This window comes from Nicotiana attenuata, unplaced genomic scaffold (genome assembly GCF_001879085.1).
Source record: "Nicotiana attenuata strain UT unplaced genomic scaffold, NIATTr2, whole genome shotgun sequence".
Classification (NCBI taxonomy): domain Eukaryota; kingdom Viridiplantae; phylum Streptophyta; class Magnoliopsida; order Solanales; family Solanaceae; genus Nicotiana; species Nicotiana attenuata.
Genome location: NW_017672813.1, coordinates 123402 through 149107, shown reverse-complemented (window position 1 = coordinate 149107; position 25706 = coordinate 123402). Strand labels below are relative to the sequence as shown.

The 25706-nt window shown below is 33.6% G+C and overlaps 1 protein-coding gene and 1 long non-coding RNA gene across 9 annotated transcripts; one reads left to right on the top strand and one right to left on the bottom strand.

Moving 5' to 3' along the window:
• Nucleotides 1-504: 504 nt before the first annotated feature.
• On the bottom strand, nucleotides 505-13166 carry LOC109214597. 7 transcript variants are annotated; one of them, XR_002066202.1, is made up of 4 exons: nucleotides 12958-13166; nucleotides 4378-11181; nucleotides 3113-3302; nucleotides 505-911 (listed from the first exon to the last, which is right to left on the bottom strand). It is a non-coding gene; the product is annotated as an uncharacterized LOC109214597 (long non-coding RNA). The 7 variants fall into 7 exon arrangements; XR_002066203.1 differs by lacking the exon at nucleotides 3113-3302 and having other exon boundaries at nucleotides 4378-4468; nucleotides 5140-11181; XR_002066201.1 differs by lacking the exon at nucleotides 3113-3302 and having other exon boundaries at nucleotides 4378-5267; nucleotides 5381-11181.
• Nucleotides 13167-16732: 3566 nt separating this feature from the next.
• On the top strand, nucleotides 16733-25060 carry LOC109214598 (diaminopimelate epimerase, chloroplastic). 2 transcript variants are annotated; one of them, XM_019378536.1, is made up of 10 exons: nucleotides 16733-17081; nucleotides 17988-18155; nucleotides 20622-20692; nucleotides 22017-22074; nucleotides 22340-22519; nucleotides 23009-23093; nucleotides 23834-23893; nucleotides 24000-24073; nucleotides 24216-24342; nucleotides 24571-25060. In XM_019378536.1, exons 1-9 carry the CDS (start codon nucleotides 16791-16793, stop codon nucleotides 24330-24332), a joined length of 1104 nt encoding a protein of 367 aa, XP_019234081.1. In that variant the 5' UTR covers nucleotides 16733-16790; the 3' UTR covers nucleotides 24333-24342; nucleotides 24571-25060. The 2 variants fall into 2 exon arrangements, with proteins under 2 accessions (XP_019234081.1, XP_019234080.1); XM_019378535.1 differs by lacking the exon at nucleotides 24571-25060 and having other exon boundaries at nucleotides 24216-24514.
• Nucleotides 25061-25706: the final 646 nt, after the last annotated feature.

Genomic DNA, 25706 nt, shown 5'->3' with positions numbered 1-25706 from the left:
TTGTTTAATTATCTAGCCTTACGACCATTAAGAAAAAATGGAAAGCTTAAATCTGGGCTTCTTGTTTTTAAATGAATTTTAAGATATCATTAATTTAAGCAGACAAAACTTTTGTATGGTTCTTTTTATTAGTGGGGGAAAAACCACAAAAAGAGAAGACATAACTTTTATATGTGACTTTTAAGTTAACGTAACAAAGGGAAGTTAGTAAACAGTAGAATAACACGAGATGAAGTATGTATACTATTTCTATATATGTTACAATCTCTTTCAGCTGAATAACATTTTCATGATGCAGCTACTTTAAGATTTTAGTTTTAGGTATACGAGTTATAGGAAACTGCATAAGACAAGAGTTTGAAGGAATTAACCAAATGCAAATTAAATCATACTAAAATAAGCCCAACGTTCTCTTTCGTTGTCCGTGTGTATCATCGTCTTCAAAGCCACAAATTTCCCTGTTGTAATTTCTTTAGCCATGTACACTTGATTGCAAGGTAAAAGATATGCAACATTTAATAGTTGTATATATAATGATCAAATTATTGAGCACCCATCATGTTTACAAGGTCAAACTAAAGAATGGATAACTAACTACTCCGATCCCTCTCATTAGATCTAACAACCACTTTGCCATTTGATTTGTAATACAGAAGAACACGAGTTACGTACATCCAAATTTTGATTTCATCTGATTAAGGAGAAAAATAGAAACTCCATCCATCTCATAGGTGGGGCATAGAGAAGAAAGAAATTTGACAAGGAAAATAGGGTGCTCGCTGAATAAATTCCTAGTTTCTACTCAACTGTACTGAACTGAAAATTAGCACATAAGTTCCAAGAGAGAGAGGAAATCTGAATTCAACAGCAGCCCCCTGGCGCAGCAATCTAACAATATTCAAAAGCTTATCCTGAAAATATAACAAATCAATATCTTGTTTAATGTTGATTTTGGAATTGGTTATGCAGCGTTCGACGTACGGCAAATTAAAGTAACAAACTGAAATAACTTTATTAAGTGCTCACTTAAATACAAAAACGAACAGGGAGATAAATCACAAATAGTCACATGGTCAAGAATGTTACATACAAACACACAAATCTATACAGGAATTTTAATTCTTACATCTTAATAATTTATGTAATATAGAAGGTATTATATAAATATGAAGGTTTATATAATATCAAGGGCATAATAGACTTTTCAAGTAAAAATGTGACTTTTGTGATAACTAGAGCAAAGTAAAATGATTTTTGTGTTACAAAAGAAAGAAAAGTGACTTTTGTGTAATGAACACAAAGTTCAATGATTTTTACGTAACAAAAAAAAAAAAGTGACTTTTGGATAACAAATACAAAAGTTCAGTGACCATGGATAAAATTAACTCCTCAAAGGTAGAGATTTCAAATATTCAGCCATTAGATCAATATCAACAATGAGATGTAAAATCATCATGAAATAGAGGGGATAGCTATTGATATACATTATGATAAGCAAGACGTTGCAAAAAGAATCATAATGCACCTTTCATGACCTAGAGAACAAATATAGCAGAATTGAACCAATAGTGATGCCTAACTGTTTCCATAAACTTGTATTTGAGCTTTACAAATAGTTTTCAAAATTACTTATATCATGTAATTTTTTTCCCTAAAGTTCTATACTCTAAGCAGATGGTAGAGTGCTTTTAGTAATAACTATATAACAACACAACTATTAATCAAATAACCACAAAAGAGCATATTAAAATTGTTGGTCTAAAATATCGAAAGCGAAGCAAAATCTACTTAGACATTCAATATTTTGTTGCAGATACTCACCCAGAAAGAAGGGCTCTCGTTTTTCTTGTTTTTATTTTTATTTACAGAATATGTACTTGTAAAGATACATTTTAAGAAATTTTATCACCTAGTCTCTTACAACTACAAAGTCATTGTACAACAACAAAAAGAATATATCCAGTGTAACCCTATAAATAATATTTTGGGAGGGTACTGTGTACGCAGACCTTACCCCCACTTTGTGAAGGTAAAGGCGCGGTTTTCTATAAACCTTCAGCTCAAGAAAAACATAATCACATCATTTTGAAAAAGAAATACGATAGTGGACAGTCAATATAAAGTATGTAATTTCATAATTCACAAAGAAAGGCAGACATATTCTTCATATATTACATTTAACTGCAGTCGATACTCTACAGTAATCAGTTAAACCTTTTGGATTTACTTCATTAGGTAAGTTTTTCCTAATTCTATCAAAGTATAAAATTTTATAGAAAAATTCAAAAGTAAAGAGTAATGAAAATTTGAACAAACCTAAACACTACTACCAACTATCTATATAACACAACTCCAATGATTAAGTAACTCTTCTGGTTAATTTCTCTACAAAACGTGTTTGTTCTTAATTATAGAACATCGCATCTATGATATACTTCCACCTAGTTAGATTATTGTTAGCTTTTAAATTTTCCAAGCATCAGTCAGATTAGTAGTAAATTTTATGAAGCTAAAATTACGATATCTAGAAAAAAAGCAGCGATAACACAAAAAGCTCCAAATAATGAACTCGTTTTTTTCATGTAAACTCAGGATAACAAAATGGAAATATATCAGAATCAGATTAAAATAGTGGCTGAAATCCAAGTCAGTCACAAGCTCATATATTCTAAAATCCTCAGTTGTTAACTCTTGGTCAAAATGACCAAATCTTTAACTACAAACAAAAACGGAGAATGGTCAGATAATCAGCGGAAACCCGAATTTCTTTTCAAGGAATTTCTTGAGTTCCAAAAATCAGGATAAAATTAGAAAGACATTTCGAACACAAAAGAAAATAAAACAATCACAGTACTAATAAAAGAAAATAAAATAGAACAGTAAAAACTAACCGTTCGACTACACGATCTTAATGGAGCAACTATGAAATTGTGAAAAGACGCAGTAGAAACCCCAATTTAAGTATCACTTTATATTTCAGAAATTGATGTTCAGTTTTAGACACAAAGAGTTTAAACGATGAAGAAGGAGAAGCCAAGGTAATTCTAGACAAGGGAAGAGCGCGAAAAGCAAATTATTAAGCGGTGGCCGTAAGAGATGGAGCGGAAATTACCTATTTAGAACTTCACCCAACAGCACAAAAGAGTAGACATAGGGGCACAACAGAAATTCTACCTAGCATAGAATTGTAAAAAGACCAAGCTGTCCTCTATGGCAAGCAGGGATGTCGACGGAGAGCTGCTTCTGCGCTCTTCTATATAAGTACTAGTGAGAAATGACCCGTGCTGAGCCCGGGCCCAAACCTATTAAGTGAGCAATTTATATTATTTAGTAAATTTTTTTCATAGTGTACTATTAGCTTAATGAAGAGATCTTGTGAGAAGTTCAAACTGTAGGCTTTTTCTACACGAAGTGTGGGCTGTGGTCTAAATTAAATATGTAAACAAACTATGTTATCAAAGCGCAAGACAAAAAATTGTTTTAATAGTTAAAAAAAGGACTTCAAATTTAGTACTTATTACATTTGAAAGCCTACACAAGAACAACACAAATACATCATCGTCTATCTAAACTACTTCAGTAGAAAGATCTATTGAATCATTAATAGTCTCTTTGACCACTAATCTATAAGAACCAAGAATATCCGTTTCATGGCACCAATAAACAAACCAGTGAGGACCCTAGGGCTCAAGAAAACGACGGTTGAAGTTGCAGTCTCCTCACAAAAGCACCAAGGAAGTACATTCTCCGAAAAATATTTCAAAATTTTGCAGTGGGAACATATATCAGAATTATTTGACCTTCATATTACTGAGATGGTTACAAGCCAGGCTTACAGTGAAAGATGAACATAAAAACAATGAAATCCTTGCGGATTAGCATAAATTTTATGATATTAAAATGTTTGTTCGACAAAGTTTTGACCTTCAAACAGTAAAAATAATATGGAATAGAGGAGGAACAAGACAGAGATCTTGATGTTCCAAGCTGAATCTATACCTTCCTTTCTTTGCCCATCCAAAATTTGAGTTGGCTTCCAAGAATTTGCACACAAGTTGAAGAAACCAAGAAAATATTTGGAGCAACTTTTAAACTTATTTATACATTTATTTCTCTGGTCTACGCCACAGAACCAAAAAACCAATAACGGCACCCTACAGGTTCTCTTTTTTATAAAGAGATTTTGCATCTTCTTTTCATCTCTATACTCATAAAAATAGTCCAACTCAAAAAACATAGTATAATGGTATGTCTAAGAAATTACTGACATCAGTAATATAAACATTTCAATAACAAAGGAGTTTAATTATTAAAATTTTCTATTACTAACAGAACATAGAGGCAATAGATATTATACTCGTAAAAGATCATGTGTACCTCGAGTTTTCTGCAGCTAGACTTGATTCATGCCTCCCAAAAGTATAATGCTGGTCTGAATTCATTTCCTATAGAGCTGGCAAATCCTCTCCTGGCCGAGTACCACAACAGTATTAATCTTCTTCTATTTTGATATCCATTTGTGTATGTCGAAAAGCTCAATCACCAATCAGTATCTATTTTCGATATGATCCAGCATTAAACAAGGAATATGATTCTTTTTCCTTTTATTTATACGATCTAACTGGATCAATATCTTTTTTGAGACTTAAAACAACCAACCAAAAATCACTAAGAAAAAAATATGTATGATTTCAAACGAAATACCAAATGAATATAATCTAAAATTACATCCCAATTTCAGAGATACTTGTCATTGATATGCATAATGTCTGAGTATCACCCCCTTATACACTTTAATACCAGGCTTTTGCCTATGGCGTGGCGAGGTTTAAATCTGTGACATGTACCTAACTGTCACATAAGAAAATTCTTATTCTCCAAAGTCGTGCATCTATGAAAAGATATTACCAATCCATGGACCATTTTGATTTGGAATCTCCAAAAAGATCAATCAGCACGACCCAAAAAAAAAGAAAGCAGACAAAGAGCAACCTAGTGCACAAAGCATCCTGCATTGACGCAGTGTCAGGGGAAGAATCGCACCCAAGGAGTGTGATGTAAGCAACATTCTCAAATGAAGCATTAGTGGCTGATTCCACTAGAGGAAGAAAAAAAGAGACATAAAATATCAAAACTTACAGTGTAACAGCGATGAACCTAACAACAATAGAATATATTGGATCTCTTTTTCTTTTTTCTTACTTCAGCAAGGGGACACCAGATTCTTGAGAAAATAATTGCTAAGTCTTAGCTTGTCCGTCTTTTTACTGCACTTTTAAAGTGATATGGTACCAGTAGGTGGAACTGAGTGGATCCCTGTAAGAAGGGTTAGATGAAGGAGCGGTTGTAATTGATGCCTTTTGATGGCAATGAACTTAACTATTCTTCTCCTTGTGATCACTTCATCAGTTGGTCTCTTGAAATATCCACCTTCTTGCTTAAATATCTCCTCCTCATTGTTAAGACCAAGATTATCTCTAAATAATCCCTTTATGCAGTCCTTTTAGAGTTCTCAAAGCAATTTTAATTTTTGCAGGAAGTGCTCAGAAGAAGTCAGTGACACAACAAAAATAGTAAAAATATTAACATTTGCTGAGAGAGAAAGCAACCAAACAGCATTGAGGAAGTGTCAACAGATAGATTCAAACACACGAAATGCACAAGAAATAAAAATAATTTAAAAACACCACAAAAAACTTTGCAACATATAATGCAAATATAAATAATCCATTCAAGCGAAGCATTTATGGTTTTAGTCAAAACTATTACAAACACGTCCCTTTGAGAACATTGGATTTATTAGGAAGGATACAAAAAAGCTATTACAAATACAATCAGCTAGGTAAAGAAGCTGAAATCAGGACTTTCCAAATTGTAGGGTTCAAGTCCCTCTACCTTCAAAAAGAATATGTTGTTTACCAAATATTTATTCACCGCGCTTTTCTAGCCAAGGCGTTCACCTTTCTAAGTCAATTATTAATGGTGACTCACCAGGCACGCTGTAGGTTTGCACGTCGCAGTACGTAAGTGATTTTCCCAAGCATCCTACTATACTCTATTTGTTCACCCGTGTTAATTGGGGATCCAGTCAGTTCACGGGGAGGATCATCCTCCCAGTTTGTAAGTTTTTTTCTAGAAAGTTTCCCATCTTGTTGACTAAGACAACAATCACGACAATAAATAGAGCCGAGGAAAAATCCACTCTAAAAGCTAATAATCATTTATCTAAAGAAAATGATGCAGTTAGCGAGAGTCATGTAGTTCATTTCGAATGAAATGGAATTTAGTCATCCGTTTAAACCTCCAACAAAAAGTTGGTCTCATCATCAGCTCGCTTAGAGCGGACTCCTATACGTTCTCCCATTTTATAATATCTGTCTGCATCTTCTTCTTTTCATCTTTATACTCGTGCAGTCCACCTCAAAAAGCATAGCATAACAATCTGTCTAAGAAATTACCGAGACCGATAAATATAAACATTTCAATAACAAAAAAAAATTAATTATTGAAATTTTCTACTACAAACAGAACTATATAGGGGAGGCAATAGAGTTGCACTCATATAAGATCATGCAAACCTAGAATATTTTGCAGCTAGACTTGACCACCTCCCAAAAATATAGTACTGGTCTGAATTCAATTCCCATAGAGCTGGGAAGTTCTCTTCTGGCTGAGCACCACAACAGTCACACTTTCTTCCAAATTGCCCATATCTTTTTGGAATAATTGCCTCATGAAACTTATTTTGAAGGAAGTAGTCACTTATACAATAAAATATCTTATTTCTCAGTGTCCATGAATGTGTTACCATAGTAGCAGTGAAGCATTCATTTGGTTGTTAGCCATTTGATGCTAATCACTATCTGTTACCGCCATTAAACAAGGAAGAGGAATGTTATTCATTTTCATTTTCGTGAGCTAATTGAATCCATATCTTCTTCGAGACTTGAAACAACAAACAAAAGGTACCCCGGTACTTCTCTTTTGGAGGCACATCACTCACATGATCAGTTATACTAATCAACTGTTACAGCGAAAATAATGATCATCTAAAAATTAAGTATAGTCAAACTTCTCTATAACAACCTCCTTTTTCCGAATAGTTTTGGATGTTATAGCAAAGTGCGGTTATAGAGAACATATAGTATAATATAACATGAAAATTGGTTCCGGAAAAGCTTGGCTTTTATAGTGAAATGTTGTTATATAGGGATGTTGTTATAGAGAGGTCTGACTCATTCTTTAAGTTATAGTACATTATGTAAAATCAAATAAACTCGTTCAAATTAGAAGGACAATTACTTGAATATAACCTAAATTACATCCCAAACAAAAATACTTGTCAAAGATATGTATAACGATAAGGAAGTTAAGAAGAAGTGGGATTCTAAAGTAGAGCCACCCCAATACTTTGAATAGATTATGCGTCTTTATTTGAAGTGATCAAGTACTTGCATATAGTAATATAATTTGAACTCCTTCCACAGAAATGAAGGAGAACACAAGAAAAATGGTGTCAGTTCTTATAAGGATTGGGTATTCAACTCCACTTTTAAACTTCAGAACTTGTTATTTTTAAATGTCTCTCACTCCTCCCTCTAAGAAATTTCTTCACACTCTGTTGATATCTATATTCCTTACTATATTCACTACCACTACTATCAACTTGAAATCTTACTATTTGATTGATGTTACGGCCTATCTCAGTTACTTGAGAGTATAAACAAAAATCTTACTACTGGTTGAAGTCTCCAAAATACTTAGTATCACTGCTATGTCTAAATAATTTAAATGAAGTGTTACCCAACATGACATAATAAAGAGTAAACAACAGATATCTTACCATATCATGAGTTATCCAAGTGTTAATTAGAAGGAAGTTCTGTATTTGAGAATGAATACAACAACAAGTGAAGATAATGTACTAAGAAAAAATCGTTTACTTTATGGGCCATCTTAGTGAAATTTCTAATTAGAAATCTCACCTGGTCACACTATTTAATGATGTTAGCCACGAGTGGCGGAGCCACATCGAAGCAAGGGGTGTCAAGTGACACCCTTTCGCCGGAAAATTACACTATTTTGCTAGATAAATTTTTTTATTTTATGTATATTTACTATACGTTGACTCCCCTTGACTTTTCGATGTATCTAATTATTTATATTTTGACACCCCTTCATGAAAATTCTGGATCCGCCACTGTTAGCCACGTGTCGGATGACTATGATAAAACATAATAATGAAGCACCTCTCGACCTCCCAGAGCAGGCACAAAAAGAAAAACACAATCAATCTGCTTTCAGCCTATGGAAACAAATCAAATTGCAAATGCAATAGGCACCACTGCAAGTACTTTTGAATAATGATTGAAACCAAAGAAATTTGCAAATCTCTTTAAGAAATTATCATTCTTTTAACCGTAAAAGGTCCTTAAATGAAATTTGGAGAATTACATGTTGGTTAATGAGGACACATCATAAGCAGAGATGCTAACTTTCTGAAAAAAGTAAAATTACACCAATTTACCTTAGTTTTTTGTGAAATTACGCCGAATTATATATTCAAAACGAGAGAAAAAATATGGCATCTGAAACCCCACAAGATACTCAAAGCTGAATAATTTCGGTATGAAAAAACAAATTACCGTCAAAATCGACAATAGTAGTTCAATAGCACCATTTACCAGCCTCGACCGCTTCTTTTTTGAGTTTCCAGTCGTTTCCAGATAACAGTCTGATATTTATCATGGTTGTCCAGTCATCGGTGACATAACTCTGGCCAAGTTACACCATGCTAATACTCATTCCCACGCATGCTGATCTCCGTTGATGTCTGTTACACCATGGTCGCCGTCGTCACAGCAACAAATAGTAAGAGAGAGAGGGAGCAAAAGATCAATAGTAAGAGAGAGAGAGGGGGAGCAAAAGATCAAGGAGGGCTGATCAACCACCGCCCAAGAACAGAATAAATTTACATAAATGTCCCCAAGTAACTGAGGGTGATAAGAAAACCTAAGGGCATACATGTAATTACCCGTAAAAGGAGGACGACGAAGAGCTCCTTATTCTCGCTTCTAAATAGTAGGAAATATATAATACTAGATAGGATCGGCCCGTACAAGCACCAAACACTTCAAATTATAGCATTTTTCAGTTCGATGAATACTATTTGTCAGCATAAAGAGTGTAATATTCAGCTGAAGTACATATATTTTACACCATTGTAACAAAATAAACCATATCGTGTTTGTTATTTCAGAATGTAGCTTATCGCTAATGCTTTGACAGGTCTTGCTCTCTGATGAAGACAAGAATTACCTGCAAGATCAGTTAACACTTCTTAAGCATGAACATTTGGAAAATGTAAGAAGCTCCATGTTCTAACTGCAACATCGGCCTTATCATTGTAGAGATAAAACTAACCTCGCGTCCCATGAGTCTAATGAAATAGTAGTACTGAAATGATAATCAACCCCTAAGACTGCATCAGTGTATACATTGTTGTTGAATAAAATTGCAGAAAGTAAGAAGTCAAAGACCTAACTCAGCTAGTTGAAAGCTTGTATTACAAAATTAACATGCAGAACATCACAAATTCACAATAGACAGAAATTGACCTTTAGCAATTTAAAAGTCAGTTAACCTGGAAATGTTAACCCTACTATCAATGCAAAACCATACATCTACCAAATGCAATACACCATCAAAAGTGAGAAGACGCCAGCAGAAATTTTGATAGAGATAACAAGAGAACGAAAGAAGAATAAAAGCAGTAGTTCCAGTACAACCCTCATTCCACCTAAAAACGAAAAGAAAGGCCAAGCTTGGATTAAAGTAGGACAAGTACATTCAACATGGCAGTTGTTACGTAATAAAAAGTCAAATTGAAGAAAGAAAATACAATAATACAGAAAGCCTCATCAGAAGCATTGTTATTGACAGAATGAGAATCTACGGAGAGAAATCGAGAACTAAAGGAGAAAGTAGGGAGGTATACAGAGGAAGATATGATGGAGCGGAGTACACCCAGATGAGATTCAATCAAAACAATGCAAATGTCTGTGGTGCACGCTTGTTAGAAAAAATGAGGAGTGAGAACAACAAGTTGTGTACCTTTTTGTCGCAGCGGAGATCGTTGAACTCACCACCAAAAGAACTGCCCCAAGTCGAATTTTGAATCACCAGGAAACAAAGTTTATTTGACAAACTAAAGCCTTCCTTCTTTGTACGTGTGTTTTGTTGGGAGAAGAAGAGAAAGTTTTTTCACCCTTGAGAGATCTTCTGTAGGACAGATATATAGAAGAGGAATAGAGGAAAAACTACCGATGAAAACCGCCACTCCACATTCTCACATCTCTCAAATAACGTGTGGTAGTTTTTAGGAGTAATAAAACCTCTTAGTAACCTCCTTAAGTTAAATCTCTTCTAAAATGGGTCGGGTCGGTCCACATGGGTGACCCACAACCCAAACCTAATATCCAACAACGCTTGATATAGCATTCTTATCTGATAACCAGCGTACTCAGCAACTTTTAGGTACTCACAACTCAGCAACAATCTGTTTGTTTTAGTTTCACTTTCTCAATTCTGTCTAATTTGACTTTATCATTCTATTTTTCTAATGCATTTCTGTTGTATGAGTGCAGTGGAGTTACCATTACCCATCTTCTTGCAGTTTGTCTCTAAGTTAAAATACTACTCCCTCCGTTCCAATTTATGTGAACCTGTTTGACTGGGCACGGAGTTTAAGAAAAAATAAAGACTTTTGGAATTTATGGTCCTAAACAAGTCTAAAAGGGGCCCAGAGTGTTTATGCGGTTATAAAAGCTTCTCATTAAGGTAGAATTGTAAGTTTAAGCTAAATTGTTACCAAATTCATAAAGGGGTCATTCTTTTTGGAACGGACCAAAAAGGAAATAGGTTCACATAAATTGGAACAGAGGGAGTACTAAATAAGTAATTATTTATTAACATAATATTATTAACCACAAGCTCACCAACAAAAGGATGATCATAAAGCAAAGTAAATCTTGTGGGAGTACCTGCAATAGCCTTATTTGATATATCAAATATCAATGGTAGAGCCTCATTCTCATAGGTCTGGTGTCTCATCAACACCAACAAATATTTCCAATCCTAAGGAAAGAACGTATGTTGTCTCATCTCCAAGGCTCCAACAAACTGATGATTAATAGGTTAGAATATCAAAATATATTAAACCCTTTCAACTATTAAGCGATTCATATTCAGTATATGAGAAAAGTTCCAGTTAATCCATACAAAATACTTCTTATAAATTTTTAAAAGACAAAAATGAGAAGATAAGTTGGATGTTCAAGCTGATAAGCACAGAAAACAAGGAGGAAGACATGACACATAATGCACGGGGCGTAAAGGAGAAAGGAGAAAGGAGAAACAGAGTCAAGCGATAAGTAAAAAGGGAAAAAACTCAACAAAACAGAGATTCAGTCTTAAACTACGGAAGAGTTGTACTCGTTCATTTTCATATGAATTCACTATTTTTCTGATGGAGTTAAAATGCCGATGAAGGTGTGATTTTCCTTCCGAACGACATTGACCTATTCTTAAATACCTAATAAATGTGGAGAAAAGAACTTCAAGAGCAGATAATAATTTTTTTTCCTCAAGTTGGTCACCTTAAATTCTTCACATGCAAAATCTTAACTGGTATTTTTATGGTACTGCATGTTCCCCAATGAAATAAGTAATTCAACAAATGTATAACCATGAAAAGTAGTAACTATTAATAGTCAAGGATGAATAGTATGAAAAATACCTAATATAAGAGTCCGCTTAAGAATTTTATATCCTGAAGCTAGAAGAATCCTCCATGAGTAATTATTATGGAAACCAAGAGCTGTTTAAGTATCGTTTTAAACATTTAAACCTTAAGATGAACAGAAGATGATCTAAAGTAAACAATAGGAATGTGTGCTATACTGATTCAATAGCAAGGCTACCCTAAACACATGGAGTCCTAACTGGCAGTGACAGGAATGCGTTAGTTTAACTAAGAGGATGAAAATAGAGATATACTATAAGAAAACCAGAAGAAGACGAATGGATAACCTGAGAAACTTGAAACAAGAGTGAATGCAACAGAAATAGTAGAAAGAACTCACAATGTAACCAGGCATGAAAGAGGACCTATCTAACTAAAACAACTCTCTAGCAAGTGAGCTAACAAAATGATACACTATACATGAACAAACGATAAACTAGATTAAATGCAGCACCTAAATAAAGTAAAATCCTTTAGTACCTTAAAACAACCAAAACGAACTAAATGCAGAATCTGGAAGAGCATAAAAGCATTTGTACCTATTGCAAATTTGGGGAAAGATGAAATAACAATTTCTTTGCAAGTATTGAATATAGTCTGTGAATTGGCCTTCAGGGCAGAGTTGGTGATTCATTAGCTTTAAACATGTTTAGCATCAGCAAATCATATCTAAGTACAACCATGAAAAAGAATATATGTATTTGCATATGTATAATTGTCTATACAAAACTATTGAGAGAGAATGAGAGTTTGTGTGTGTGTTATTGTGCTTTCGTGTGCAATCTACCAGATAAGTAACTAAGTTCAGTGAAGCTAATACACAAACTTCCAACAATGAAGAGCTAACTAATTTTTCACATAGACGCAGACAAACCAAATGAAATAAATGAGAAGCAGATTAGAAATATGGCTGAAATATAAGAAAGTCAGAGGCTCATCCATTCTCAAAACCCCGATTTAAAAATGACAAAACCTTCAAATACAAACCAAGATAGAAAATTATCGGATAATTGGCCAAAACCCCAGTTTCTTTTCAAGCAATTCTTTGAGTTTCACAAACAACAAAAACGCGATCAATAAACCAAGAAGAACCTTGAAACAAAATAATCAGAGTCACCCACACGAAGGAGAAGAAATAGAACAGTAAAACTAACCTGTGGTTATCGTAGTGGAGCAAATGTGAAACTGCGAAAAATTCAGCAAAAACCTCAATTTCCTGTCAAAAATATCACTTTAAATTTCAGGAATTGTTATTCAATTTATGAAAGCAAAAAAGCACAGTAAAAATGACAAGGATTAAGCGACTAAGAGCCTTGGATTGGGTGATTTGAAGTAGCACATATAAGCACATTTAATAAATAGCAGTTAGTTGTTTGGATGCAAGTGAGAAATTGACAATAAATTGTTACTATATTTGATAAAAAAGTGCTATAATCTCTTTTTCCCTTAGAATTATTTAAATAATTTTATAACTATTTATACTTATAAGAGCGTAATTTCTTTAAAATTTTAGATTTCATATCGGTTCAAATACAAAATATTTTATTTGTCATTTTATTTTAAATATAACCGTGTTTAGATAAGATAATTTTTATGATAAATATAATTTATTTTATAATAAGCAACAACAATGACCCAGTGAAAATCCATTAGTGGGGTGTGGGTAGGATAATGTGTACGCAGACCTTACCCCTATTCCGAAGGAGTAAAGAGGTTGTTTCCGAAAGACCCTCGGCTCAAGAAGACAAAGGAACAAATTATAAGTTATATAATAATTAATAAATTGACAAAAATTTCTCGATAAAAAATAAACCTAAATAGTACAAATTATTTGAATAGAAAGAAACATTGTCTTCATCACCACAACACCTACAAAGTAATACACTAAAAATTTAATATATCCTCATTTATTACATACAGTTCAAAGATTAATACACAATCACATAGATATAAGTATACAAAGGAATAGAAAATTTGCTTATCTTAAATAGTCAATGAGAATTGCATACTTGAAGAGCTGGGGGAGGAGGGGAGGGGGCTTTAGGTTGAATATGAGTATCCATGTAGGAGTTTTGTTCTAAAAAAAATATTTTAAGGATAAAATAGTAAAAATCTTGGTCAAACTTAAAGTGCTTATAAGTTAAAAGTTCATAAGCTGGGGGTGACCAGTTTATGGCTTTTGGCTTATTTTTAACTTATAAGCACTTGGCTTATAAACAATTTTAACTATACCAAACGCGTAAATAAGCCGAAAACAGTCCATAAGCTAGTTTGACCGGCTTATTAAGCTTAGCCAAATTGAGTGGCGGCAGTGAAGCAAAATTACCTAAATAGTTTTTCCCTGAACAACACAAACTAGTATTAGTACCCGCGCGGATGCGTGGACACTAATCATGTCAAATATTTAAGTTATTTGGATTGTATGTAAATAATCTTAAAATTTACACTTTCTCAATAAATATAGATAATCATTGGATATTAACTACATGAAAAAATTAACCATTTATTCTATTTTCTTTTTTGATACTATTCTTGCCGGTGTCATTGGATCCTAAAAATAATAAGGAAGCAAAATAATAACTCATATTTATGGCAAAACAATCAAATGTTGAGACAATGAATGACTCTTTGGATAAGACTTAACTCTTTTACTATTACTTGAACTCTTACTTGGTGTGTTGATATCTCTTAAAAAATATTTCTTTCTTAAAATTTCAGTTTCTAAAACTTTATATATATATATATATATATATATATATATATATATATTATGATATTGATTATCTTTATAATGATGCAAGTGAGATATTATCCTTAATTTAAAATTCACTTTAACCGGCTATCTAAAAATTTAAATAATTCTTTGGCCGGATTTATTTCAGAATGACTCCACTTTAAGTTTATCGATATCTCTAGCCCCAGAATTTAAATATTTAATACCCTATATATACAAAAATTTGTTCTTTGAATCATTAAACGTTAAATTAGTTGATTATTATTATAAAAACATTGCATATATTGTCTTAAAATTGTCAAGTAGTTTATCTTCAAATTCGAATATCATATCAGTTTGTTAGTAATAGTGAACTTTTAAAAATGACACATAATGTAAATTAAAAAAATATATTCGAAGATATCTTTATCTTATAATCTATATATTTGAGTTGAAAAAAAAAATATTTGAAATCGATGAGATTAACTTTCAAATTTTTTATACACAACAAAGATGAAACATAAGAAGAAATTTGTTGTCATCTTTTATTTCTCGTTTTTTAGATCTTTTTAACATTTTTTTAATATTTATTTTCTTTTATCTTATTTTTTATGTCATTATTTCTTTTGTTATAAAAATTAATTTATTTCACTATAAAAGGATGAGTTTTAATAAAAATTGTCTACATATGAACTTTAATTATATTTTTAGTCTTTGGTTGAAATTATTTCATATTTTTCTTTTGGCTTTATCTAATCAGCCTAAATAGGTGCTCACCGACCACTTAAATTAAAAAATTGAATGATGTGTGCTTTATATGTAATCCATATATAATATGTGTATAATCGTGTGTTTTCGGTATATCATCTATTTATATTAGCTATAAAAGTAAACAATAAATATGACCGGATATTATGTAAATATTCCATAAGATTTCAGTTTTTTTAGTTTATCCATGATATAAGTTCCTTTTATAATAATATTAAAACTCTCTACTAATGTTCAAAGATATCTTATCTTTTTATTATCTTTGAATTAAAAAAAGTAAAGAGTTTTTTTGAAATAATTTGTTTACATTTAAAAAAAATATTTCACGTCGTACCAATTTTTCTTTATATATATCTCTTTGTTACACTTAAAAGTCGCTATAGAAACTATCAATTAGAAGCCAATTTCTCTCTTGTTGCGTTTGAAAAAAAACCTTTCACATAATCTAATGATTCAAAACTAATATTCTTCAATGAAAAAAATATTATACCCTTGCAATATTGGCTTGACTACAGCTAAATGAAGGGGTTTCAGCTTATATGCTTCAATTCCTTGAATGTGCTAAATTGAAATTAATGATAGCAATTGTATATCCAAAGTTTTGTTATTTGTTTGATGTCCATTTATGCAAATTGACTCTTCAAACAAATATTCTTCAAGAAGAAAAAAGAAACAACTTTTTTTTAATATTGACTGATTTTGTGATGTTTCTTTCTCCAGCATGTATGTTTACTTTATTATATATGTAAGTAAACTTTTATTTGGTTTTGTAAACTCTTTTTTGTTATTTAGATAAACATAGACGTGTACCCTATATATTACATTTATTTTAAAAGAATTTCGTTTTATTCGAATCTCGCTACAGTGTTTCAAAGAACTATACTTATAGGATTTTAAATGTGAAAGAGTTTTATAGTTATATGGAGTAGTTTTCTTTTTTTTTTTTTTTTGCAAGAGGCGAAGTAGTATTTAAATAATTAGAAAAAATAACAAACTGTTCCTAACATGATTGCATATGATCATTAACCGAATTAAATATGATAACATGATAAAAAAGATAAATTTTATTTTTAATTAAAATTCAAATTTTAGAACTTTATCTATAAATTCAATTATATTGTAATTCAAATTCCGTATATATATATATATCTATATATATATTGTTATATTATATTATATTATATTTGTATTTAATTAAAATAGTCAAATATAAAAAAAAGTTATCATATACTATTGACATTTATTAGCTTGCCACTTGGCTTAACCATAATGTCAATTATATATCATAACTTTATATGATATATATATATATATATATATATATATATATATATATAATAGGAATTTTACCTCCGGATGTCGACTGTAGAAAATAGAATAGAATTTACAATACATTACCAGTAGCTAAAAATTAAAGCCGAAATTAAAAGGAAAAAAAGGTTAAAAAGCTTCCGGCATGAAAACTCATTTTTCACTCTCCTTGAAGCTCCTCCCTCAGCAACTCCAATGGCCATCGCCGCCGCAATTACGTTGCCTCTCACAACCCCAAGCCGCCGTTTTCTTGCTTCTGCTTCTGCTAATCCCATTCGATTTTCTTCTCCTTTAACTGCACAGCCAAAATATCTCAAAATCGCCGCCGGTAGAGGAACACAGTGCCCTAATTTCCGCATTTGTGCGGCATCTTCAATGAGAATCGAAGCTCCGGAAAAAGGTTCTCCAGATTCTTTCCTTGACCGTAAGGAAAGCGACATTCTTCACTTCGTCAAGTACCACGGCCTCGGCAACGACTTCATATTGGTAATGCAAAACACAATACATACAGATATATATGCAATGCTCAATTCGAATAATACTTTTTCTAGTTTGCGAGGAATTTGAAAAAATGATGTGAATTTAAGAGATATTACTTGCTGCATTTTTCCCTCGTTATCTTGGTCAACTGCTTTTATTTTGTGATGCAAAGTTACAGTTTTTCACCGGTTTGTAGTTTTGTCCTTCCTCTGTAACTAAAGTTTCAGATAATGCTCATATCACTATTTATCCTTCTTCAAATATCTTTAATTTAATTATGTGGTACGCGTTGCCGACCCAACTAATCTGGGATTGAGGCGTTGTTGGTTGCTGATTTATGTTTTTCCTGTTGCCAAGACTGAACGGGGTGAGGTCATCTTATTCTCATTTAATATATCTCAAAGTTCTTAGTTTTCTTGTTTGTAATATCTCAAGGTGTTGATTGATTGGTCTTGGTGTTTGTTGGAAAGATGCAGAATTGCAGAAAATGACTTAGCTAGTTTTAAAACTCTCGATACAGTTGGGATTTGTAAATCTAAGTACTGGTTTGGGACTCAAAAGTTTGAGTCTTTTTGCTAGAGTAAAGCCTCAACAAATGAGGCTTTGTTTAAATAAAAGTTGACAGTTTTAAATGTTGAAACTTTGGTATATTACTTATTTGAATGAGCTTACATTTTAAGGTCTGGAGAAAAAAAATCCCATGCCTGTAATACTTACACTTTATAAAAGGAATCCTATGTTTGTGAATCGTAATTAACTGTCCATGACTGTGATGGTTTAGTGTTTGGAGAAGCACGCGTAGAAGCATGAACTCAGAGGAAAATAGTCATGATTTGCTTAGTTCTTTGGTCTTTGATCTTTTATTTTCGGTGTTTGATTAGATGCTCTTCTAATCCATGCTTGTTTGAGCAGGTTGACAATAGAGATACAACAGAACCTAAGGTCAGTCCTGATCAAGCTGTGAAACTATGTGACAGAAACTTCGGAATTGGTGCTGATGGCGTGATATTTGCAATGCCGGGTGTCAATGGCACTGATTATACCATGCGGATCTTCAATTCAGATGGAAGTGAGCCAGAGGTAATATTGCATGTTCCTGAAATTTAAAATTGATTGCATCTCTGTCTCTGGAAGGATTAATTTGGCTTATCTTTTACCTCTAGAAGTTGCATGTTTGTGTACATTTGTGCCAATCTATGATAGATATAAGGAGAGAATTGTGGTTGAAACTATCTTGTTTTCATCCAGTCTCTATCTATCTTCTATGTTTCTTATTTTCTTTTCTTTTTTGTCCAACTTTCTGTCAGCCGTACCTTGGTTGTTGGATCTTGTTTTCTACGTAGCTACTGCGTGAAAGTTAGGAAAGTATTATGCTTATAGCAGTCCTCAGGTACAGTATTAGAATGCTATGACATGTAATCAGATGACCAGTATAATTGGCTGCAAAGTTTGCATATATCTAGTAGTCCTCAAATTTATTTGTATGTTTCATACCAACTTCTGTTTCTTTCTGATTGTTCATTTCGATAGTTGAGTCCACTGGAAGATTTAAAGAATTCCTTTCTGACACGCTATATGCAATAGATTCTTGCCTGAGCTACAAATTGCTTTTTCGTTTATTTCCAGTTTGCTACAGGTGCTTTTGGGGCATACTTATTTTACTTTGTTCTGTACGTGTGTGCTGTGTGCAAATGTTATATGCTTCCTGGACTCGTTAATATGGCTGGAGTGACTGGGTGTTGACACAACATTACACTAGAAGACTAGTGAAGTCTTCATTTTCTAGGACCCTATGCAATACATTCTTGCCCGGGCCTGCACCACATGTATAGAATTACCTTATTGTGTATGCCTAGTTTAATACTGGTGCTTTCTAGGTATACTTATTTTATATTGTTGTGTATACTTATGTTGTGGGTAGGAATTGTTTATGCTACCTGAACTCTTCAATGTGGCTGGAGTAACTGGGTCAATAGTAGGACCCATCTTTAACCTGTTATTACACCAGTGCGGGTAATTCAACATACTTTTCCAAGGAAGCAAACAGCTAAGTCGTCCCCTCCCCATTTGTGCGAACTTTTCACTTCCTCTAAGTGAGCTGTCCCGATCAACTAGTTAAATAAATGGAAGCCAGAAAAGTAATTGCAAATCTATACGAATATACTTGGTCAACATTCAAGCAAGGTAAGATCATTTAAATAGAACGTCTTTACACCCAGGAAGATGATTATACACCTATTTAATCACTTTCTAGTACTAATGTGTTGTCCCTGAAGAGGGACACATACCTTTTCATGATCTAAGTCAGAGATAGGTGGTGAATGAGTACACAACTTTTTTTGTTTTATTTATTTATTTAATTTTGTTAGTGACTAGGGAGGTATAGTATTGTGGAAAGGACCCTCCACCTCCAAGGCTCCAACCATGAGATTGGGGGTTTGAGTCACCAAGGAAAGCAAAGGACTTGAGGTATTGAAATTTTTTAAGTACAAAGCGAAGGACTTGAGGTTACGATCCTCAAGTCAGAGAGAAGACATCAAATGTTCCACTTTTGGCAAAAAAGAAAAGAAAAATGAACAGTGTGAACTTGAGCTGAAAATATTTATAGGATTGGGGATTGTCATGAGTGAGGTCTAAACCAGTTATTTTCACAATCTCTCTTTGGGACTTACGGTGAAAATTCATATTCTGGAAAAGAAAAGAGAGCATAGTAACGGCATAGTTTTTTAGGGGGGAAAACACTAATGGATTATATGCTAAAGGTCAATCTGGACTGACCTAATACCTTATGGAACTTATATATTGGGAATATAAGAGAAGCAAAACTGCAAAACACCATATATTTCACCTGTGTGAAAATATTATCCTTGATCAGATCCGAATTTCAAGGTGTAGGCAAGTCTTACTTACAATTTTCTCAAAGAAAAGGTCTGCACAAGTCTTACACCTTCCGCTCTTGCACCTGGAAACTTCACACGAGTCCGTGTTTGCTCATTTTGGAAGACAAACTTGCATTAGTGCCTTGTATGAATGCTATTGTTCAATTTTACTTTGGTTTATTCCTCAATTCTTGCCATGATTTCTAAGACATAATATAGAGATCTGTTGAATCTAGTCTTCTGTCCATTTCATTGTTCATCTTACGAGTTGGATGCAGCCTATGTTTCTTTTCCAGTGTTGCTTTTCTTGTTTGGCAAGGAAAATAAAAAGATTTTAAAAGATCAGAAGAATTGTGCTTCCAGCTAAATATGACCCTTTTCTGATGGAATAAAAAACAGAATTGAATGACACAATTTTCATGAAACAGAAAATCACTTGAATATGTTGTTAGGTCATTCCTTCTTTGTCCATGTTTTTTCCTTTCCCTTCTCTGATATAGAATGAAAGGAAGCCTGATAGACCATTCGTATCTTCATCTATACAGCGATGAAAAGATGCCCTTTTTGTTAGAACTTTTAATTATTTTATTTTTTTTAAATTTTAACTTTCAATCTATTTGAGCTGAAATTTGTGGTTGTTAACAATATATCCTTTGTGTAAATACAGATGTGTGGTAATGGAATTCGATGCCTTGCCAAATTTATAGCTGAGCTTGAGAACTCCCGTGGAAAGCAAAGGTCTCTACATTCTTTTTGTTTATGTTTTAGAATTTACTTTCTTTTATTTGTTTCTTTGTATTGAAAACTCCGGGGGAAATTGAAGCTTCTTTAAACTTGCTTATTTGGTTCTAGAAACTGGTGCATGCCTAGCAATGTTAGCTAGACCATGAGAACTAGAAAACCAGGACCTGATAACCTCATCTACAACAATCTTGATTTTGGTGTAGATCTTGACTCCAGGATAGCAATTGTGGGGCCTAATGGAGCTGGAAATAGCATACTACTTAAGTTGATGATATGGGCTTTAATTCTCACTGATGGCATGGTTAATCATCTTAAAATTGCGCAGTACCACCAGCACTAGGCTGAGAAGCGAGACATGGAAATGTCAGCTCTTTAGTACATGATGAGGGGATGAGGGCAGCAATTGGAAAGTTTGGCCTCACAGGTAAAGCTCAAGTAATGCCATGAAGAACTTGTCAGATGGTCAACGTTGTCCGGTGATGTTTGCTTGGTTGGCTTATAGGCAACCTCACATGCTTCTGTTAGAATGAGCCAACCTACCATCTGGTTATTGAGACAATTGACTCACTTGCTGAGGCATTGAATGCAGGGTGGAGTGGTTCTAGTTTTAGTCATGGTTTTAGGCTCATAAACCCGGTTGCCAATGAGATGGGTATGTGACAATCAGGCTGTGACTCGTTGGGAGGGTGGCATCATGGACTTTAAGAAGCACTTCAAAACAAGAGCCAGATTGGGTGATTGAAGCAGATATTCTTTATGGGCAATAGTTATATTAGAAAGTGATGGTGTCACTTTTTCTTCTTGTTTGTTTTTCACTGCCAAGGGTAACTGTGAAATATTATCAGGCCCGTTAAGTAAGCTGAAAGGGGAGAAAGTAAAGGTTTGTTGATCACCCGTAAGACCCAGTCATGTTAGCTAGACCACCAGGCCTAGAGCTGATGCTAGAGAGAGGTAGTTATTGTACCATGGTCATCATATGAATCTCTGGTTGTTGCTTAGTTCACAATTTCTACTGTCCACTCTACTGTCTTTACATATTCTCTTCGGTTTTGGTGAGGATACATGGTAGCGTGTTTCTTATGTTAACATCATATTTGGTATATATCACCATATTAAAATCATTGTTGCACCTTGTTTTTCAGTGCGCTTAATTAGATTATTATATTTGATAGGTTTGATTAACTGTCAATATAATTGGTATGGCCCACCTGTCCTGTTATATGCCTAAATGTGATAATAGCATTTGATTGCATCTGATGAAAATGGTTTCGGTAAATAGTGGATTCTGATTGGTTGTCATGTCTTTTTAATCTTGTAGTTTCACCATACATACAGGGGCTGGACTTATTGTTCCTGAGATTCAAGAAGATGGAAAGGTAAATCCATTTTTCTCATCCATTTAAGTAGACTAAAGCGCTATTGCATGGATTGAGCAGGGATGTGTAATATCACATAGCCAACCCAACTAGTTTGGGTATAGTTGATTGACTGATTGTAGGAACTATTGCACGCTATAAGCATTCAGTTTTGATGTTTTATTCTTCCTTTTAAGATTTATGTCAGGTTACTTTGCATTAAATAGTAAAGCAATCACATGTGTTTGCCTTTTTGTTGAGATTTAATATTTGCTTCTAATTTCAGGTTAGGGTTGACATGGGTGAACCCATTCTGAAGGCAACAGATGTACCCACGAAACTACCCCCTAATAAAGATCAATCTGTTGTTAAAGCAAGACTAGATGTAGATGGAAGTGCATGGAATGTGACCTGTGTCAGTATGGGAAATCCTCATTGTGTCACTTTTGGTACATCACAAAGCCAGGTATCCTTCTTTGGATTAATTCTATTTGGTATCATTTATGTGGAACCAAAGGCTGATAGTGCTACCATTGATTTGATGACTTGTTTTAAGTGAAAATTTCTGTTATCCTTAAAGGATTCAATAAGCTATTCTATGAAATGAACAACTGAAGATTGTTGCACTAAACATTGTACCAAGCTTTTCACTCTGTAAATCAGCTTCTTAAAAATCTCATATTTTATCTAAGAAATCAAGTCAGTTGTTCTGTTATTTTCTTGCTGAACTGGTGTAAAATATTCTTTGGATATTAATTTCGTTTTTTCCCATGAAAACTAGTCATTTCATTTTCCTATTCTAAGAATTTAGTGGTTATCTGATATATTCTTTCGTTAATTGACAGTATGCTTCTGCTTGTACAGAAATAGAAAACAGAAACATTTGACAGTCTTGTGTCTCCCTCTCAATTTCTGGTCTTGATTGCTTTTTCTTTTTCTGCTTATCATGCAACAGGATTTGCAAGTAGATGAATTGAATTTATCAGACATTGGTCCAAAGTTTGAACATCATGTGATGTTCCCTGCTCGCACTAACACAGGTCAGTTTAAATCTATCAATTTGGGAACTTAATCTCTTTAATGCTGCAGGAGTATGATCTTCACGACAGCATTATTATTTTCTAGTTATAAAAAGATTTTGAACCTCACAACAAGAATTTTTGGTATCTCTATCTCATCCCTGTCGCGATTGAATTTGCATGATTTTTCATTTGGAATCTCCTAAATCTAGGGGTTATGGACCCTGGTTCTTTAACATTATTGTTCTTTCCTTTGGGATTTTAAAACTAAACATAGCAGAATTAGTTTCTATTATATAATGTGGCATTGTGGCTTTGGAAAGAAATGAAGATTGAATGCAAGCAAAAATACCCGAGATTCTGTTTTTAGTTAATCAGTTTGGCTCTCTGTACTCCACTTTGCAAGCCATTCATGGTTATTGAACTAGATTATCATTTCCGATCTAAAGTGACTGAGTAGTTGTCATTCAGCATGCATCATCCGTTTCTGTTAGCACTTTCTTGGGTGGGATCTGCACTTTAGGTGCACTTCCGACATCATTTTAGCTATAAGGGGAATGAACTCAAGTAATTTTCAAGTTTGTCATTTATGTTCAAGATGTAGCTCCCTGATTGGGATTGCACTCAATTTCTGTAGCTTCATGCACTTCCTGCCATGGATATAGATAGAGAAAGATTAAACTTACGTGCACGTTATGACTGTTTGATCAGAATTTTCCCTACAATTTTATTTAAATATGACATATTTGTTTGATTTGCAGAATTTGTACAAGTCTTCTCCCCAACACACCTTAAGATGCGTGTCTGGGAACGTGGTGCAGGTTTGTTTTCTGAACACAAATAACTTTAATCCACAAATATTTGATGTATTAGATAGGCCAAGTTATCTGTGAAATATAACTTTATAATTAACCTTGATGAGTATAGGTGCGACACTAGCCTGTGGGACAGGAGCTTGTGCCGTTGTTGTTGCAGCAGTGCTCGAGGATCGTGCTGCAAGGGTAAGAAGTTGATAACCTTTATAGGTTAATGTTGTAAAAACGAAAATCATGTCAAGTATGTCTATCTGTGTCTGTCCCATATATTTATTTTCGTTATTGATTACTCCTTTTTGATCATTGCCCTTTCCCATTCTGGTAACAGCGGTGTACTGTTGATTTACCTGGTGGGCCTCTGGATATTGAGTGGAGTGAGAAAGACAACCATATCTACATGACGGGGCCAGCAGAGGTAGTTTTCTATGGGTCAGTTCCTCTTTAAGCCCTTGAATGTAAGTTTATTTTAACTTCATACATTCTGTAAGCTATTTAAATCTTTTAGAATTCATAAGTAAGCTCCAAATGTTTGTCACTTTGTTGGAAAATGGAACGAAATGCAGAAGAGTGGATCTTGGATAACCAGATTACTTTAATTGTTGCCTCAATTGAGCTTTTTCTTCTTTCCATATCCTTCTGCGGTGATTTCTCACAGATGTAAACTTTTACTCTCTCCCATATAGTCATTTCGAGGAGGCAGAGAAAGTGCATTAGTTTCATATTGGTCGAAGATGTATAAGTATCATTATTGAATGGAGCAGGCTATTCTTCTCATTGGGATACTCACACTCATACAATTAATCGGTTGTCTTGAGGTTAGAGAAATTACATTAGGCATAGACCTGTACATACCATGTACAAGATCTACCCGAGCCATTGACATACCTAGTTTACGCCATCAAGTGCTATCGTGTAAAGTAATTAGTTGAATTAAGAGGCTTTTTATATTATGTAATACTCAATGTATCGGAAACAACCTCTTTGCCCTTCCTGGAGTAGGGGTAAGGTTGCGTATATCTTACCCTCTCCAGACCCCACTTGTGGGAAACTACTGGGTTTGTTGTTGTTGTTTGTAATTACTCAGTGTTCCACAGAGCACAAAGTACATGTTGATGGAAATATATAGACAAAAGGGCTGTAGATAATGAATATCTTCCTTTAGTTTTTAGTTTGTGATTTTGCGTTGAAATAATGTTCACCTTCCTAACAATGAAAATTTCAGATGCATTACATATGTTCTTCCCCGTACAATTTTTTCATTCTATTAGTAAATATAAAATGTACTTGTGTAACCCCCATATCAGACTTGTTAAAAGTGCCAACTATCAACATATGTTCAGGGACTATAAGTAAGAGCTTAAATTTTTTGGTTGTGGGTGGTTTTCATTTTTGGGTTATATAAGTGATAGATAGTTTCAAACTCAAAGGCAAATATTCTTCTGGAAAAAAGAAAAGAAAATAGACACTTGAGGGAAGCAAGACCTCGTTCAAAGCTTTTTCATCCATATATGTTTTTAGAAAGTGGATTTTGCTATATCCTAAAGCTCTGTCACCCATAATTTTTATTCGTTTAGTACTTTGCCATATACTTCGTTTAGTACTTTGCCATAGTCATTTACTGAACCAGTCATCAAATTTATACCAGAGCATTAGTAGTCTATGACTGACATCGAAATGGTTCAATGGTCTTTTTGTTTGGAGTTTTATCTCATTCTCAAATCACAAGTCTTGAAGATGAGTTCTTCAATTTTCTTAATGTATAATAAAATGTGGCTTTCAGTAAGACTTACCTGATTGTTCATCAATTGACCAACGTTTC

Bases quoted from the DNA above. Each gene is read 5' to 3' on its own strand.
- LOC109214598 (XM_019378536.1), top strand. From the start codon at position 16,791: ATGGCCATCGCCGCCGCAATTACGTTGCCTCTCACAACCCCAAGCCGC. The intron at 20,693-22,016 runs GTCTCTACATTC...TTAATCTTGTAG, and splicing joins AACTCCCGTGGAAAGCAAAG to TTTCACCATACATACAGGGG. The intron at 23,094-23,833 runs GTCAGTTTAAAT...TTTGATTTGCAG, and splicing joins CCCTGCTCGCACTAACACAG to AATTTGTACAAGTCTTCTCC.